The sequence below is a fragment of the Hoplias malabaricus genome, chromosome Y, assembly GCF_029633855.1.
Source record: "Hoplias malabaricus isolate fHopMal1 chromosome Y, fHopMal1.hap1, whole genome shotgun sequence".
NCBI classification, from domain to species: Eukaryota; Metazoa; Chordata; class Actinopteri; order Characiformes; family Erythrinidae; genus Hoplias; species Hoplias malabaricus.
This window is the reverse complement of record NC_089820.1, coordinates 15,073,798-15,092,877: the sequence shown is the minus strand read 5'-3', so window position 1 is coordinate 15,092,877 and position 19,080 is coordinate 15,073,798. Positions and strand designations below refer to the sequence as shown.

The 19,080-nt window shown below is 37.8% G+C and overlaps 1 protein-coding gene across 1 annotated transcript; it reads left to right on the top strand.

Moving 5' to 3' along the window:
• The first annotated feature begins 114 nt into the window (after positions 1 to 114).
• On the top strand, positions 115 to 18,086 carry LOC136679062 (histone-lysine N-methyltransferase EHMT1-like). Its single transcript, XM_066657342.1, has 24 exons — positions 115 to 254; positions 877 to 954; positions 1,667 to 2,082; positions 2,695 to 2,809; positions 2,912 to 3,018; positions 5,363 to 5,567; positions 5,949 to 6,094; positions 7,237 to 7,380; positions 7,888 to 8,102; positions 10,380 to 10,472; positions 10,558 to 10,640; positions 10,745 to 10,851; positions 11,118 to 11,240; positions 11,508 to 11,609; positions 11,817 to 11,921; positions 12,225 to 12,379; positions 12,632 to 12,799; positions 12,989 to 13,133; positions 14,762 to 14,839; positions 15,843 to 15,958; positions 16,124 to 16,210; positions 16,569 to 16,647; positions 16,777 to 16,952; positions 17,254 to 18,086. The coding sequence occupies exons 2-24, from the start codon at positions 930 to 932 to the stop codon at positions 17,444 to 17,446; spliced, it is 3,183 nt and encodes a 1,060-aa protein (XP_066513439.1). The 5' UTR covers positions 115 to 254; positions 877 to 929; the 3' UTR covers positions 17,447 to 18,086.
• The last annotated feature ends 994 nt before the right edge of the window (positions 18,087 to 19,080 follow it).

Here is a 19,080-nt window from a genome sequence, read left to right as displayed (position 1 = left end):
AAATACAGGCAGCCAGTTAAGTGAATGAGCTCCTGTGTACTTGGAGGACTCTCCACAGAGTCGCACTCGTACAAACTGAACGAGCTGCCAATCTCCGAGCTGTGCTTAAAGTCTCCGGTAGGCGGCGCTGTGCGAATGGTCAGTGAGCGCGTGTTAGAAACAGCGAGAGGGGAAGGAAGAGAGGAAGCCTGCCTCCAAAGTTTCTTTGTTTTTATCTGTATTTCCCGCATATGCAGGTACTTAGCGGATAACAGGTATGACATGTATGTTCAAACGGACCGGAACATAACAAAACTTCTCTGGTTTGAGTGTTTAGAAAAATCTATAATTCAACCGCATTAATGTTTTGGTTGATAATTTTGTTTTGCTTAGTTAGCCTTGTTGCTAATACGATTGTCTTTGAATTTACGTGGACGTTTACACATTTCTGTATTATTTATCGATTTATGTGTATGTTCCGATAATAGAAAGTTGTTACGACCGTTATTTAACCAGAGTCGTGTTTTTAAATCTGCGCTTTGTCTTTGTAACGCTACTGTAAACGCTTGTAGTTGTAAGTAACGAGTTTGAAGTTTGCTTACAGTTTGCAAGCTTCTTATTTGAGTCTAAGTTTCACCTTATATTTGACGAAGAGGTCGTTACGTACTGGCTGTAACTTTGGATCCTTTAAGGCGGTATAGAAGCTTCAATTATGTAGGTGGCGAAAAGGACACAAACTACAGCCTCGTATAGTGTTCGTCCGAAGGGAAATATTAGGGTCTGCATGGTGGATACTCAGCTCTAAATCATCAGTAACGTTTAAATTAAATTAATACCAATACAACAGTGTACGCTGTTACTGAATTTTCTGTTTTTTAATTTCTCGTCTGATTCCAGTCCACTGGCTCTGTGCAGTTGTGTCCTGTTGGGATTTGCAACAGGACACAGTTATGAGTGCCAAACCCAAAAAACCTGGTAAGTCAAATTAATGCATTGCATATTATATGACTGATAAATCCCTAAATCCAGGGTCATCAGATAGTGGTCATGGGTGAGAGATTTCTCTGGACCCAGTCCAAACTTCCAGCCTTTTTACATTTCTGTATCTTTTGTAAAATGATTAGACCAAGAACACATCCATTCTACCAGTTACTGAATTTTTTCACCTCTGTATTCCATCTAAAACAAGAAACATGTATTGTGAAATTTATGACATATTCTATACTGTAATGTTGGATTCTCTTCTGGTCTTCTAGTGGCTGAATGCCATATTCTCTTAACATTTAATCATTCAGACAATACTGCTTCCCAATCTGGAGACTATTCAGACAGTTGAACTTGAGGGACTGATTTGTTGAGATATGACCAGATTTGGGATGTGAGGTTCTGACCCCAGTTCAAATCTGTTTATGATCCTTGCTATGCACTTTTAAAGTCATTTAGATATGTGAATTGATACAAATTTATATATGCTTTACAAAAATCATCTTGGATATTATTAAGCATTTTGTTCATCATTAATTTTAGTATCTAAATATTAACACAGCTCAGTATGTGAACTGTCACATATTAGGAGTGTAATGATACCACATATATCTGAGCCCAGAGAAATTTCTTGTAAATATCTTATAAAGTTTTTGCCTATGCCAGTGTTATGTACATTTTGTCAATTCTGTAAATGTTTAAGGAATGGATAGGTCTGGTGAATCCTCCAGGCAGGGGAGGAAGAACAAATCCAAACCAAGCACAGAGTTTGGTGGGCAGAAGCCAGCAGTACAGCTAAAGAAAGGCATGGAACTGGCCCATTCTTTATTTTCTGGACAAATCACATCATCAACAACCACCTCTCACGTTACTTCAGACTTTGAAGTACCTATCAGAGAAACACAACAATCTCAACAGACAGAGAGTTTACATTCTAGCAGTGTGACTTGTCATGCTGTGAAGAATATGCAGGATTCATCTGCAGGAGCATCAGTGGACGCCGGAGTGGAAGAAGTGGCTTTAAAAGGCTCGGAGGAAGCAAGGAGAACTTCTCCGATGCAGATACGCTTGGCCTGGAAGACAATGGCCAGGCCAGCGTCTCCTCCAGATGCACTCAAGGTAATTATGTTCAGTTTGGTGCCTCACACTATTCCCAAGTTTGTCACAGGTACTTATTTTAATAGTTCCTTTGTGCTATTGTTTATATCTTTTTTTTTTACACTCAAATAGATTTTTCTTATGGTAATACGTACTAGTTGCATTTTACGTACATTGTCATGGTTAATAATTTCTGACTGAAGCTCTTTTTTTGGTGCATAATTTCAGACCCCATTTACTCTGTCTGTCTCGAGGTGTACAGTAAGAGGCTTTAGGTTATCTAGTCTCTTTCCACAGATATACAAGGCATTGGTAGCTTGTAGATTGTGCAGCATCAAACAAACTACATTACACAGCTGTACACCTACAAATTACACTTAAGGAAGATTTTTAAAGTGGCAATCTATGTACAAGTAAGTATAATTATTAAGCACTCTTGTTGGTGCAGCCCAGACCGGTAATCGAACCCAGGTTTCTCACATGTGAGCCAATGGTGTTAACACTGCACTACACAAGCCAGGTAGTGGACTGGTGTTCTGCATTCACATAGATGCTGATCTCAGATCCTTTTAATTATTGTGCATCAATATGTGATGGCACTGACAGTGTGTGTGTTTTTTATATTATATAAAGTTTGCGATTGCTGGAAAAAGCTCTTCAGTGAGAGACCTAGTCCTGGAGAAGCATTCACCACCACCTCATTTAAAGCTACCTCAGAAACAAAAAGGACCAGCTAAACCACAAGCTGGTTGGTATTACCTTTTTGTGACAGTAAAAACAAATGAGCCTTTTTTCAGCTAGCCAGTGCAAAGTGCTGGAAAGTTCAACAATGCATCTTTTTTTTACGCAGTTGTGAAGAAAAAGAAGAGGAAGATGGGTTTGTACAGTTTTGTTCCCAAGAAAAAAACAAAAGTGTCAGCTAAGCAAAATCCCACTTTGCCTTCTTCAAACAACCAGGTGAGCCATCTTATCATTTAATTTGTGTTTTTGAGAGGGTAAAGTGTTTTTGGTAAGAGGGAATGGTAAAACTAACATAGACTGGATGAAACTGACTTAGAGTTGTGATGTAATTTCTTCTTTAACATGTGCTTTCTTAGTATTTTCTGTACAACTCACATAATAAAAACATGTAAACAAAAACATTGATATAAAGCACCAAAGCTTCTCCAGACACCCCGATGAGTATGTACAGGTGCTGGTCATAAGATTAGAATGTCATGAAAAAGTTGATTTATTTCAGATTTATTTCAAAAAGTGAAACTTGTATATTCTACTTATTCATTACACACAGACTGATATATTTCAAGTGTTTATTTATTATTATTTTTTTTATGTTGATTATTATAAATGACAACTAATGAAAACCCCAAATTCATTATCTCAGAAAATTAGAATATTGTGAAAAGGTACAATATTGAAGAAACCTGGTGCCACGCTCTAATCAGCTAATTAACTCAAAACACCTCCAAAGGCCTTTAAATGGTCTCTCAGTCTAGTTCTGTAGGCTACACAATCATGGAGAAGACTGCTGACTTGACCATCATTGACAAAGACGATCTCTGACACCTTACACAAGCAGGGCAAGACACAAAAGGTCATTGCTAAAGAGGCTGGCTGTTCAGAGCTCTGTGTCCAAGCACATTAATAGAGAGGCGAAGGGAAGGAAAAGATGTGGTAGTAGAAAATGTACAAGCAATAGGGACATCCGCACCCTGGAAAGGATTGTGAAACAAAACACATTAAAAAATGTGGGGGAGATTCACAAAGGCTGGAGTCAGTGCTTCAAGAACCACCATGCACAGACGTATGCAAGACACAGGATTCAGCTGTCGCATTCCTTGTGTCAAGCCACTCTTGAACAAGAGACAGCGACAGAAGCATCTCGCCCCTGGGCTAAAGACAAAAAGTGGTCAAAAGTTATGTTCTCTGATGAATGTAAATTTTGCATTTCCTTTGGAAATCAAGGTCTCAGAGTCTGGAGTAAGAGAGAAGAGGCACAAAATCCTCGTTACTTGAGGTCCAGTGTAAAGTTTCCACAGTCACTGATGGTTTGGGGTGCCATGTCATCTGCTGGTATTGATCCACTGTGTTTTCTGAAGTCCAAGATCAAAGCAGCCGTCTACCAGGAAGTTTTAGAACACTTCATGCTTCCTGCTGCTGACCAACTTTGTGGAGATGCAGATTTAATTTTTTCCAACAGGACTTGGCACCTGCACACATTGCCAAAGCTACCAGTACCTGGTTTAAAGACCATGGTATCCCTGTTCTTAATTGGCCCTGTTCTTAAAAGTCGTCTGACCTTAACCCAATAGATTTTATTGTGAAGAGGAAGATGCAATACGCCAGACCCAACAATGCAGAAGAGCTGAAGGCTACTATCAGAGCAACCTGGGCTCTCATAACACCTGAGCAGTGCCACAGACTGATCGCCTCCATGCCACGCCGCATTGCTGCAGTAATTCAGGCAAAAGGAGCCCCAACTAAGTACTGAGTGTTGTACATGTTCATACTTTTCAGTTGGCCAGCATTTCTAAAAATCTTTATTTTATACGGGTCTTCTAATTTTCTAAGATACTGAATTTGGGGTTTTCATTAGTTGTCAGTTATAATCATCAAATTAAAAGAAACAAACATTTGAAATATATCAGTCTGTGTGTAATGAATGAGTATAATATACAAGATTCACCTTTTGAATGGAATTAATGAAATAAATCAACTTTTTTATGATATTCTAATTGGGCTTTCCTGTTTTGAAATGCCTCTGTGATTATTGTTATATGGCTAATGGTGGTCCAGCTAAACTAGGTTTGCCAAGGTTTTTTTTTTTGTTTTTTTTGCCAAATTATATACTTCTTTACATTGGCCTTTGCACTGCTATATTTATTCTTATAGCTAGTGTTCTTATTAAACAATTCTCCAACTGCAGCATGCTTGCTGCTTTGGGATAAACTTTTAAAATCTTGGTTAGTGTGGATGTAAGAACTTCATTTGTTGAATGGCAGGATATTACACAGTGAAAGCCAAAAAAGCCTGCTGACATTTACAGACTGGCAGATGTTAACTGATGTTTTAGCCAATCCATCATGCAATTGCATTATAAGTCATTGGTGTAATATTTTCTTTGAATAAATCTACTGAATCAATATAAGGGCCTTACATTGTTTCAGGTAAATTCAGTTTATGGAACACTTGAATTCTGGGAAAGATTCTTTTGAAAAGGCAGGATGCTTACTCCATTCATCTTTGAATTTCATGAATGCATATATATATATTTGATATTTTATATATTTTATTTTATTAGTGTGTTCAGCTGCAACTAGAAGAGGCTTTTAAGCCCAGAAACAAGCTTGATGGACAAGAGAATCAGGCTGGAAAACCAGCTGGTGCTGCTGAAACTCAACATAAGAATGGTACTGCAAAAGCTCCTCAAAGTGTCTGTGAAGAATACACAGAACTTCCTCTATACTCTCTGGCCCAGGAAAGCATGTTCACAGCTATGCGCACAGGTAATTGGTAAGAACACAAGCATAGCATTCGATGCATGTAGACCCAGTGTAATGTCAAATGATTGTCACTGCAACATGTCACTGTTTACTTTAATGAGGACTTGTCTGGATATCTAAACTTTTTTCTTGCATTTTTATTATAAGCAACCCTCATTAGAGAAGACCAGCTGACAGGTGTTTCATTTGACTTTGAGACGTGTTTACAGTGAAATAATTTACATGCTTATCTTTGTCTTCAAGAACTTCTAGTTTCTATTTGCATAATTTATTATTGCCTTTTCTTGGCATATGTTTAAGTGTCACACATTCTCTTTAGACAGCTGGTTAAGATATTCAGATTCCGAGTAGCTACAGATAAGAGGCCTGGCTGCTGTTTTGCAGGCTTGCCTGAGGATAAAGAAAACATGGAAGCAGATGAAATGCTGGAGCCTCCACTCTGCAGCTGCCGCATGGAGACACCCAGGAACCAGGATGTAGTAACACTTGCAGAGGGGAAGTGCATGGCTGTGGAGAGTGTAGATGGGAAGGTACATTTTTAAGCTTTGCTTTAAATGATGGTTTATACTGTTACTGTAAAGTTGTGATTCCTCTGAGATCAATCAAAGGCCAGCCCACTGTTTGCCGCTAATGAAACACCAGTGAGAATGCAAACTTCCTGCACCTGACCACTGACTTTGTTTGTGTGCTCAGTATCTATGCTCACAATAGTTGACCAGTCATTCTCTGTTTAGGCTGTGAAGTATCAGGTTGTTATCACAACAGACTGCAGCCACGTGTATATTTCGTGTGCAGGCCAGGTGGAAATGTACCTCAATATGCAGATTGACTCAGAACTGATGGCCAAAATGCCAACATAGCAATATTTTCAACAGATTCATATGATACAAAGCAGTATAGGGAACTGTGTAAATTATTAAAAATAACACAGGTTACATCACTGGGCCACCTGGCAAGTGTTTATCAGCCACTTAAACAATCAAAAAAAAAAAAAATGAGCTTGAATTCATGACAGTGAAAGTCATTACATGGTGCCAGTGTAAGCCAAATAGCAAATAGAGATTTCTGATCTTCATGCTATGAAACACTAGCTGTCCTTATGAAACTATTTCTCTAAACTATGCTTGAGTTAGTAAATGCCCTGGCAAGGTTTAAGTGGAAATGGCTATGGGGAAGTTCTCTGTGACTGCTATGAATGTGCTGAAGCAGGATGACAGAATCGACCATCAGTGGAACTATGAGCTTGTCAAATATTACTGTAAACTGTAACACTGCAGCTTCAATATGTTGTAATAAAATATAAATAAATAAAAATAGAGAAAAATGGCTTAAAGAAAGCCTCTAGCTGCATGGGACCTTTGTGCGGACATCAGGTCACTACAACTGGTTCTAGGATGATAGGTGTCACACTTTGAAGCCTGTAGAGAAACCGTTGGACATCACATTTTTTCTTTGAGTAACCAATCTGACCGACTGACCAACAAATCTGTCATTGGTTGGTCAGTCTGTTATCATGGTATACTTGGGAATGTTGAGCTGTCTCTGTGCTTCCCTCAAGGCCACTTTTTTCCATTGCAGCATAGAACACCTTTTCCTCTGCCTGTGTTGTGTACTGATAAGCCTAGATTTTAATGTGTATTATATTTCTCTGTCCTCTTCTGTGCCTCCAAAGCTGAGCTTGTGTCGGATGCCCATCCACAAGCAGGAGATGATGCGGCCATCTCTGCGGATTCCCCTCCTGGTGCTGTGTGAGGACCACAGAGCCGGCATGGTCAAACACCAAAGCTGTCCTGGCTGTGGATTCTTCTGCCGATCTGTAAGTACTTGGAGGAGGCACCATAAATAAATGATCCAAGAAAAGATTCAATTATATTAATCTGGATATGTAAATACATTTTATTGTCAGCGCTCCTGTCAATGTTTTAATTAAAATTTGTTTTGGAATTTGAACAACAAAGCATGACTCAGCATTAATGCTTCTGAATACATAAACACAGTCAAAGAGTTGGAATGCTGATCCTAGCTTCCTACTGTGTGTTCTTATAGGATAGGATATAAAAGCTGAATATTTTATCCTGAATCAGTACACTTCATCTAATAGGTTTTATGCTAATGTAATTTGCATATATTTTACAACTTCTGGTCAGTTACTTTTTTTTTATTTTAAGTGTAAATAAATGAATGCATCCTCCACATATAACGAGCAGATATAATTTTTTTTAAAGATTAATATATTAACACAGAATATAAACTGTGTAATAAATCTTGCACAGTTCTTACTTCTTCCAAGTTTTGAATATAACTGCTTTTTCCTGATTTGTAGGGAACCTTCATGGAGTGCCAGCCAGATGGCCACATCTCTCACAGGTTCCACAGAAGCTGTGCCTCAGTGATCCATGGTCAGCTTTTTTGCCCTCACTGCGGGGAGGAGGCCTGCCAGGCTAAAGAGGTCACCATACCTAAAGCTGACCCTGTTCCTACCATGCCTGTCATCACCACAGCTGCTTTGCCTAGAGACAAGAGAGCATCTTCAGCAGAGTAAGTTCAACAACGGGGAATTTTTTTCCCCTCAAAGCTGTTTCTGTTCCCTTTTCATAGCTCTGTATATTTAGGTCTCTTTATTATGAGAGATGTTAATCCTAGATCTCATGAGTAATTTATTTATGAGATTAATATTCAGCATTTTTGGGATACTTGGTGCTCCAGATTAATTGCTCTCAGAACCATCACTGAACCTTCTTAATTGTCTGCATGGGTTTCCTCCAGGTGCTCTGGTTTCCTCCCACGGTCCAAAAACACACGTTGATAGGTGGATTGGCAACTCAAAAAGTGTGAGTGTGTGTGAGTGTGTCCCTGTGAAAGACTGGCGCCCCTCCAGGGTGCATTCCCGCCTTGCGCCCAATGATTCCAGGTAGGCTCTGGACCCACCGCGACCCTGAACTGGATAAACGGTTACTGATAATGAATGAATGAATTATTTCTCTGAAAATGTCATATTGTCCAGCTATTTTTATTTATTTTTTTAGAGCAATATAGAAATAGTTGAATACAAGCAATTAATTAAATTTTAGCCAAAGAAAAATGAGCCTGTATATTATTATGTAACGATAGTCTCCTGCTACTTGTATTTTATGCCCCTGCTGCTTGTTTTTTATGTATCTAAATATACGCCATGTTTTTGTAGGCTTATGTAGTTATTTATTTGTCTTGATCCTTTAATTTTTTTTTTCTTTTTTCATTTCATAAAGCTAAATTTAAGAGCAGCACAATTATTTTGGAATCTGGCTGCAAGACCTCAAAACTCCTGCCCATTCCTCTGGCCCCGTTCACACCTGGTATTAACATGTGTCTCAGCTGATCTGATTAGTGATGGCAAAAATGCATAGCCATTCACATGGCATTTAAATGCTTCTCCTTTGTTTTTCTCTCCTCAGTCCTCGCTCCCGCAGGCTGGATTAAACAGAAATTTTGTAAAAGCACTTGAATAACTCTACATGTTTTTGTCCTAGAAACATAATTAACACACCCCCAAAACCCTGAATGGTCTACTTTTCAACTGTATACTGGTTAATCAGAAATACATTTTTCGATTGTTGTGAGCGAAACATAATTTACGAGAAGCTCATTTCTCTGTCCTTCTCTCACTCAAACACTACTTGAAACTTAAAGCTTGAAATTTTATTGTTTTTTTTGGAAAGTCTTTAATGAGGCAGCGGTTCATTTGTGTGGGCGAGGCTTATTGATGATGGAGACGCATTGAGATGCATTGTCATTCATGCTACAAGAATAATGTGGAAAAAAGAATAAAGAACCCCAGAATGTGGTTTGTAACATTGAATCTCAATGCGTCCTCAGCGTATAAGCTAAAGCAGAGCTAGTTACTCAGGATTCAGGCTGGAGATCCAGTGGCTTGACTATTGTACTCCAGTGGCTCAACGCTTCGTACCCAGTTCACATCTGTCCTTTCTGTCCTTTAATGATCGGATCACCCAGGACATATGTTAATACTAAGTGTGAATGCTGTCTCTGTTCTCTGTTAGTGGTGCCAAACTCTGAAGTGATGCTGCCTGCTTATGCAAGAAAATGTTTTGATACCATACTTTTCAACTACAGCATTTTTAAACTATCTGTACATCAATAATACAATAACTTTTAATTCGTATTAATATTATTTCTCTGGGGCAGCACAGTGGTGCAGCAGGTAGTGTCGCAGTCACACAGCTCCAGGGACCTGGAGGTTGTGGGTTCGAGTCTCACTCCGGGTGACTGTTCGTAAGGAGTTGGTGTGTTCTCCCTGTGTCTGTATGGGTTTCCTCCAGGTGCTCTGGTTTCCTCCCACAGTCCAAAAACACACGTGGATAGGTGGATTGGAAACTCAAAAAGTGTCCATACGTGTGAGTGTGTGTGTGTGTATGTTTCCCTGTGAAAGACTGGCGCCCCTCCAGGGTGTATTCCCGCCTTGTGCCCAATGATTCCAGGTAGGCTCTGGACCCACCGCGACCCTGAACTGGATAAACGGTTACAGATAATGAATGAATGAATTATTTCTCTGAAAATGTCATATTGTCCAGCTATTTTTATTTATTTTTTTAGAGCAATATAGAAATAGTTGTATACAAGCAATTAATTAAATTTTAGCCAAAGAAAAATGAGCCTGTATATTATTATGTAACGATAGTCTCCTGCTACTTGTATTTTATGCCCCTGCTGCTTGTTTTTTATGTATCTAAATATACACCATATTTTTGTAGGCTTATGTAGTTATTTATTTGTCTTAATTCTTTAATTTTTTTTTTCATTTATTTTTATACAAAGGAAAGCTAGAGTTGACTCTGCACCTCCTGCTAGACCTGAGGATCCTGCATCAGAGTCACTGGAGACAGTCCTGGAAGCACTAGAGGATGGAAAGTAAGATTTCCAGATTTGTGAATTTTTATTCAGCTATTTAATTGATGAATCTGTTCCCTTTAAATTCTTTCTTGTACATTCTAAGGTACAAGAAGTCAAAGCTTCCTCCAAAGCAGCTGTACTGCTCAGCTAAAAGAGGCGAACTTCAGCGTGTAATGGAAATGCTTGGTAAGGAGTTGTTTCTGAATTATCTGTAGAACCAAAAAATATTTGCACATAATATATAAATGGACTTTACCTGAATAATACATTCTCTCTGGCTTTTGGATCAGTGGAGGGTGTGGATCCAAACTTGCAGATGGAGAGTGAAAGGAGGAGGACTCCTCTCCATGCAGCTTCTGCTGAGGGCCACAAAGAAATTTGTCATATTCTGGTTCAGGTATTGCAAGCCCTAATACTGCCACTATCATCTACATAGCAAACAATCACAAATCCTCAATAGATCTATGGTGTCCCTGTGAGATTTCAATTAAGAAAAATACAGATTTGGCCTCATTTCCACATACAACCATTATCTAAATCTTATCTGCCATATTGCTTTTTTTTTTTGCTTTGACCAATGATTTTCACTTAAAGCATGTAGTGCTAATCCAAGATATGATTTCATGAAGCTGAGATTTCTGAGTACACTTGTTTTTCTCTGAGGCGGGTGCAAACTTGGACATGTGCGATGATCAACAGCGGACTCCTTTGATGGACGCCTGTGAGAACAACCACATAGAAGTAGTGGAGTACCTGCTGAAAGCTGGGGCCTCAACAACACATAAGGTGTGTATATTTCTTGTATAAATTACTGTAATTTTGTACAAATCCGAAACATCAAATAAGTATGTCAGTGAGGAGTGTATGCATTGTGTTAAGAGCAGACTCAGTAAATCTATGATGCTTTTCCTAGAACTAAAGTTTTACCTGTCTGTTTGTATTTTTTTCTATACACATTATCACACACTGACTTTATAAATTTGGTCTTGTCTGAAAAGTATGTGCCACATTACTGTAATAGACATGCACCTATTTTGTATCTATTTGTTACAGGATGTAAGAGGATCTACTTGTCTCCACATGGTTGCACGTGGAGGCCACTCTGGTATTCTGCAGCATCTCTTGTCCTCTTCCCTTATAGATGTGAACTGTAAGGTAAAAGTGACATTCTGTATCTTGGCAGCATCATAAAAATTGGAACCTGAAAATTCTTAATGTCCACTAGGTTAGCCATTATACAAACAATTCAGCGTTTAAGAACATCTCCATTACATAAATAATATTTAGGAACACATTATCCCAATTGAAATGGCAGGTTGTGAGAGAAAAAACTGAGAAAGTTTGTGTTTTGACTGCTCTTAGGATGACGGAGGATGGACTCCTATCACCTGGGCAACTGAAAATATGCACAAAGAGCAGGTGAAGCTGCTGATTGCCAAAGGAGCTGACGTTCATATAAGGGACAAGGTAGGTGTAACAAAATGGTGGGGCTTTATAATGAACACATTTATATACATTCTTAAACCTTAATGTATTTTTAATCATAAATGAGTTTTAATGAGGTTGTTTGGAAAATTATCTCTTGGAAAGCTATCTTCCGTTTGAGACTTGAGCATACAACTACTTAAGTGTCATTGTATGTTTCTGTTAGTGAAATATACTATGGACACCAAATATCAAGTACAATTGGCTTCTCAATATACATGTGGGATACTGTGTCGTAATCTGTGTGTTTGTAAGTTGCCATTTGCAATGTTTATACTTATACAGGAGGAGAATATCTGTCTGCACTGGGCAGCATTTGCTGGCTGTGATGATATTGCTCAGCTGTTGCTAGAGAACAGGTCAGATCTGCAGGCCTTGAACATCCACAGAGACACGCCACTACACATCGCAGTCAGACAGAACCAGCTGGACTGTGTCATGTGAGTTTGAAATGACTAACCACCCTAAGAGACAAAACATGTAGTAGTTTGTGTAATGTAATCTTTTTTCACAATTTGCAGATATGGTATATCTTGTCATATTACTGTAATACTTGTAATGACATTATTTATTTAAACATATTCAGTATATAACAATGCAGCAATACAAATAGCCTTGATCATTTTGCTTACTGCTACCTGTGCTGCTGCTTAATCCTTGTTTCACAATTAAATTGCATACTTTTTTTCCAGGCTTTTTCTGTCCAGGGGAGCGGACGTGAATCTGAAGAATAAGGATGGTGAGACTCCTTTGGATTGCTGTAGCGTTAACTCTAAGGTGTGGAACATACTGAACACCAGCAAGAAACTGACTGATGCACGCAAAGGCAGAGAGAGCCAGGGAGAGAAGCTGCTGTGCAGGTTACTGGAGAATTTCAGTCTTTTTCATTCTTTTAAATCAGAACCAGTTTACTTGTCCAAATATAATTAATAGTGTGGTGATTTCAGATCAGAAGAGTAGTTCTAAAGGCCTGCAGCATAACTCCATGTGATTACGTACAGAGATGTGCTTTGTTTGTGTTTTAGTCTGTATTCTGTGTTATTATCCAGAGATCTATCGCATGGTTATGAGGAGGTACCTGTAACCTGTGTGAATGGAGTCGACCAAGCGCCCTGCCCCAGCGACTTCAAGTATGTTCCTGAGAACTGTTTCACCACGCAAGTGAACATTGATGAAAATATCACACACTTACAGGTAAGAGCATCAGAAAGAATTAAGCAGGAGGGGTTTTTTTGTGTAGAGTTTTATTTATTTATTTTACCTGGATTGAATTTGACCTGATTTTATTATGTACAGCTCAGTGAAAAGTTTGCTTCTCCTGTAGTTCATGTGAAAAATTATTTAAAATGTGCCTATTTTACAATTAATTGTCAAAATAAAGTTACAGACTCATTACTCAAGTAGTTTTCTTCTGAAATCTTTTCAAGGTTTTGCACGTGAGAACAGCTCTGTTTGTTTCACCATTTATCTTTAATACCAAGCCCAAAGGTTTGCATCTGTTTTCATTGGAATTTAAAAAATTCATAAAAAATAACTAACATTTCTTAGAGCTGGACAGCAATAAATAAGTTATATAAGTTATCAAAATGTTAAAGGAAAATGGTAGCAACAATGAAGACCCTAATCCAGAAATGGGATGGAATGAACACATGAAGACTCTACCAAAAAGTGGAAGAAAAAGAACTAACACAATAATTGTTTAAGATTTTTGCTGGGATAAAAAATAATAATAATAATAATAATATGAATTCATTTATTCATTGTCTGTAACCGCTTATCCAGTTCAGGGTCATGGTGGGTCTGGAGCCTACCCAGAATCACTGGGCGCAAGGTGGAACACAGGAGCCAGTCTATCGCAGGGCAACACACGCTCACACATTCACACATTGACACTTTTGAGTAACCAATCCACCTACCAACATGTGGTTTTGGACCTTAAGAAGAAATCGGAATGCAAAGTCATATGGGATTAAAATCCACATCCTAACAGTAAATGACAATGTACAGAAGTCTGGATTATTTGGGAGAAAAGTACACCGTCATTGTTTACTTCTAGACACAAGATGGAATATTTTAAATGTGCTGAAGTCATATTAATTAAAAACATGAAAATTGGAAATATATTATGTGTACCAATAGGGCCATAATTCAGAGAGGTGTATGAGGTAGCCTGTGAAGAAATGAACGCCATTCTCACAGTAAGACATGGAGGAGGATCCTGATGTTCTGCAGTGTGTCTCCAACAGGGCCTTGACCCCTTCAGACACTGAAAGGAATTATGATTGCAGACCAGCATCAACTTATTTTAGAACAAAGCCTTCTGTCATCAGTAAGAAAGTTAAAACTAAAGTGTAACTCTTTCTTAAAACAAAGCAGCAATCCAAAGCATAAAGTGACATCAGCTGATGCGTGGATTAAAAGCTAGTGTAAGTTTGCCATGGCATCCTCAGTTTCAAGACTTAAATACAATTGAACATTTTATGAAAGCAGTACATAAAACACCTCATCAGTCTGGTAAAAAAAAAGTGCTGGGGTGGTTATTAAAGCAAAGGTTAAACATAAGTGTTAATAAGACAGTATTTAATGAAATGGTGTGCAGTGTCAGGGACTGCGACCCTGAAATGGATTAAGCGGCAAAGATGGTGATTATATTTTGTTGGTTACTATCATTTTGTCTTGTACTTTTTGACCGTATTTTTTTCTTTTGATGATTAAGGGGCATTGACAAACCTGAACTTTAGTCTTTTCTCCTTTTGTCCTTTACTAAATAAGGGGATGCAAATCTTTGTACTGAACAGTATCTGTGTGTGTCTGTTTTAAAGCACTGCACATGTAAAGATGACTGCTCCTCCAGTAGTTGTATCTGTGGCCAGCTCAGTATGCGCTGTTGGTATGACCGGGTAAGACCATGGTGTCTCTCACTTTCACCAATCAGAACAACTACTTGTGTGATTTCATTTTTTGGCGTATACTTGTCACCCCTGTACGACGAAGTTTTAGGGCCATGGCATTTGGGGAAAAAAGATTCTGAAAATAAAGTCAGAATTCTGAGCAAAAAGATAATTTGCTGCACGTATAATGGGGCAGACACAGTCATACTATGGTATAAATTTCAGGAATAAACACTCAGTTCTCTTCCACATTGTGATTAGTATTTAAACCCTGAATCTGTGCACAAACCCATGGCATGTAGTTTCACAGGATACAATTAATGATCACAAAAATGATCGATCCAGAGCGAGTGGAACTCCGGCATGCCCACGAGACTCCATCATGTTACAGCTCGGACTCGTACAATAAACTAAAGCCTTAGGCGTCGCATTCAGGGGCTGCACTGAGGGGTTAGTCGTCATGTCGTGTGGATGTGTTTAATAAATAATTCTCACTTCACTGACTGCTTCTTTCACATCTCGCTCATGGCGCACAGACTGTGAGTCTGTCTGTCTACGTATTATAATAAATAATAACCCAAACAGTGTTTCTCTAAATATTCTGACTATATTCTCAGAATTATACAGATCTTTTTACCCAATTATTCCTAGAATATTCTCTGAACCTTTTTTTTTTTTAATTTTATTTTTTTTTTCAAACACAGTGTCCCTAAAACTCCGTTTACTTTTTTTTTTTTTTTTAACTATTTAAATATTTATGATATACTTATATAGCTGAATTCAAAGTAAGAATGTATAATTAAATACAGGATTATGTTCTCCATGTACTCAGTTGTTACTATACCACATTTCTGAATTTATAAATAAATGAAAAAAGATGTGTTCTACTATTTTGTTTTTTGTTTTTGTCTACTATTTAGTTAATAGCCATCTAAGAAATCCACTGGCATAATCATTGCTGGAAATGTTATTAGAAATGTTTTAATTGCTTTTTTCCCCCTAATGTGATCAGGAAGGACGTCTGTTGCAGGAGTTTAGTAGAGAAGACCCACCCTTCTTGTTTGAGTGTAACCATGCCTGCTCATGCTGGAGAACATGTCGGAACAGAGTGGTGCAGAACCAACTCCGGTAATACTGCTTTTCTTGTCTAATGTTGTAGCTACAGCTGACTGAAGAAGCATGTTCAAAAATTTTACTGACACAAGATTTATTGACATTTATTTTATTGGTCCAAAATGGCACAGTAATTGAAACATAATTGAAAATGAACATTTTCTTTTTTCATTGTGTTAGGGTACGTCTGCAGGTCTTCCGGACTGCCAAAATGGGTTGGGGAGTAAAAGCTCTGCAGGATATTCCTGAAGGAACCTTTGTATGCGAGTATGGTCACCTTCTTGCATAACTGAAAACATTTAAAATGTTTTTTCTCTGTTACATGAATGAAACATTTTAACTTAAATTTTCAGAACTATTGTAAAATAGTGACTCAGGCATAGGCAACGTATCCATCACAGGTAATGTAATATCTTTTAGAGGTATTCAGTGCTGTGGAGCAACAATTCTAATATAATTCCTATAGAATTACCTTTAGATGCCCCAAAAGATATTTTATTTGAATGTGAAATGTAAAAGTAAAAGGAGCCACAATAATTACTTAATTTTCATCCATGAGAAATTGCAGGTATTTACTGTTTTTTGTCTCAAATGCATTTACCCTGTGGCCTTGCTTTGTGTGCAGGTTTGCTGGTGAGGTCATTTCAGACGGAGAAGCAAATATCAGGGATAACGACTCTTACATGTTCAATCTGGAAAATAAGGTCATTTTCAAACTAATGAAAATTTAAAACACCATTACAAGTCAGTCATTAAACTTCCTGGAATGCATTTATCCAGCAGGGTGTGCTCTCGCAAACCAGTGAAGTGATTTATTTTTCTTTGTTTTGTAGGTTGGAGAACTCTACTGCATCGATGCCCAGTTCTATGGCAATGTCAGCAGGTTTATGAACCACCTGTGTGAGCCCAATCTGTTCCCTGTGCGAGTGTTCACCAAGCACCAAGATCTGCGCTTCCCACGTGTTGCACTTTTCTCCTTCAAAGCCATACAGGCTGGAGACGAGATTGGGTAAGACTCTACATCAGAGAAAGGAAAATGAACGGATTTGTTTTTCATACATTCATCAGTGAAAATTGTAGTATTAACAATTGTTTTTCTCTGGGTTAATTTTTACTAAATAAATTTAAATTTGAAATAAAAGTGACCTTTTATATTTAGACCATCTTGATTTTCAACTTGAAAAAGGGCAAGGATTTTAAAGTAGATATTTTAAAGTATCTATATTTAAAAGATGTAACTTTGTAAGCTTTATACTCTTCACCTCATCTTTTTGTTACGCTCTAACCTCTGCTTGTATTTTTACCCTCAGGTTTGACTATGGAGATCAGTACTGGGAGATCAAGAGGAAGTACTTCAGTTGTCAATGTGGTTCTCCGAAGTGTAGGTACTCTGGGAGCATTTTGGGCCGCAGCCATGTGAACAGCTCAGCTCAAATGCCCACTATACAGTCCTCAGCTCAGGTACTCGGCGCTGAGCACATTCACTCGGCAAGCTCTCAGTAACCAAACACTGAGGCCTCCATAACAACTACAGTATGCTGCAGCCATTAACAGTTTTATGTGCTATTAGATGATTGTTTCTTGATAGTGTTCAGTATCAAGTCTTCATACTGTTTTTATTTTTTAAATGCCATGAAATGGACATTTTACTCAAATGTATATTATATAACTGCACACTTCTTAAAGGTTATTTTACAGCATAATAAATATAGAATTTTTATTTTGGTAAAAATGAAATGAACAACTTTTACCCACACTAATGAAAGGTAGATAGACTTGTTCCGATTAAAAACAGGTATCTCCATTTTTGTAGATTTTTAATATTTGTCTTTCACATTTCATTATAAATGGACCAATAGAAATGCTCCAAAATTACATTGCATTGACTTCCTTTTTTTCCACCTTCTCCTGTACTATTTTGGGAGATACATGTTTATAATTGGACAGCGATGAAATGTTAACTATATGCTACGTTTAATCAGTATTTGAGCATCTAACAGATTAAGTTTAAGAAAAAAATGTGCAAAATGCTGCTCAGATTTACATGCATTTTAGGAGGGTTATAAAATATATTTTTACAATCATCCCAATTTTAATCATGTTCTCAATACTGTTGGCAGTAATGGTGATTGTGAAGAATAAAGACTGTTTTTATTTTCTGTATTACTCAGAGAAGTCCTGTTTTCATTAATTATTTTCATTCTAGTGTGTAATTGGGACTGAAGATTGCATTTCAGTTCTCCTGTCAAGTGTAGTGTGTCCTGGATACATTATTCATATTTAACATGTTCATAATTAACTCATCTCCAGTTAGAAATTCTAGTGCCAGGTACATACACACAGTAGCGAATACTGTTAGATAATATTAGGAAGCTGGAAAATAAACAAACATGTTCATCCAAATAAGATCAAGGTATTCAGCATTATGTCAGTTTGGCCATTCTTGATTCATTCATTATCTGTAACCGCTTATCCAGTTCAGGGCCATCATGGGACCAAAGCCTTCCTGGAATCATTGGGCGCAAAGCGGGAAAACACCCTGGAGGGGGTGACGCACACACACACACACACACACATTCACTCACACCTACGAACATTTTTGAGTCCCCAATCCACCTACCAACCTGTGGACCTTGCGAACACAAGGAGAACACACCAAACTCTTCTTGATATCCAGTGAATATCATGTGCATACACACACCCAAAAAACATACATTAGTCATATTTAGAAATTGTAACTTGATACACCTGGATAAAAGTTAGAGACATGCTTTTAAATTAAGGTTAGATTAAATTAAAAGAACAACATTTTATTGGTAAATAAAAGTATTAAATATAAAAAAATATTAGAACAACCCACTCTTGCCAAAACATTCTTCTGTTCTGTAAAACAAATGTGTCTGAATATTCATTTGAGTATAAGCACCATTCTGACCAGGAGTGTAATAATACACAATATTCTAAATTAGGTTTAGCGTGATGTGGATGTTCCTTAATATATTTTTCAATACTGTAAAAGTAGATTACCTAGAGTAGATTGTGCCTTGTGCGTACCTTGTGGTCTCATCAAAATATTAATACCTAGATTTGATCACTAACACACACTGGTCTTCAAGAACAAGAATGATTAAAGAAGT

Excerpts from the sequence above, each read along its gene's own strand:
- LOC136679062 (XM_066657342.1), top strand. The coding sequence starts at position 930 with ATGAGTGCCAAACCCAAAAAACCTG. Across the intron at positions 10,641-10,744 it reads GCGTGTAATGGAAATGCTTG|TGGAGGGTGTGGATCCAAAC; the intron begins GTAAGGAGTTGT and ends CTTTTGGATCAG. Across the intron at positions 11,610-11,816 it reads TTATAGATGTGAACTGTAAG|GATGACGGAGGATGGACTCC; the intron begins GTAAAAGTGACA and ends GACTGCTCTTAG.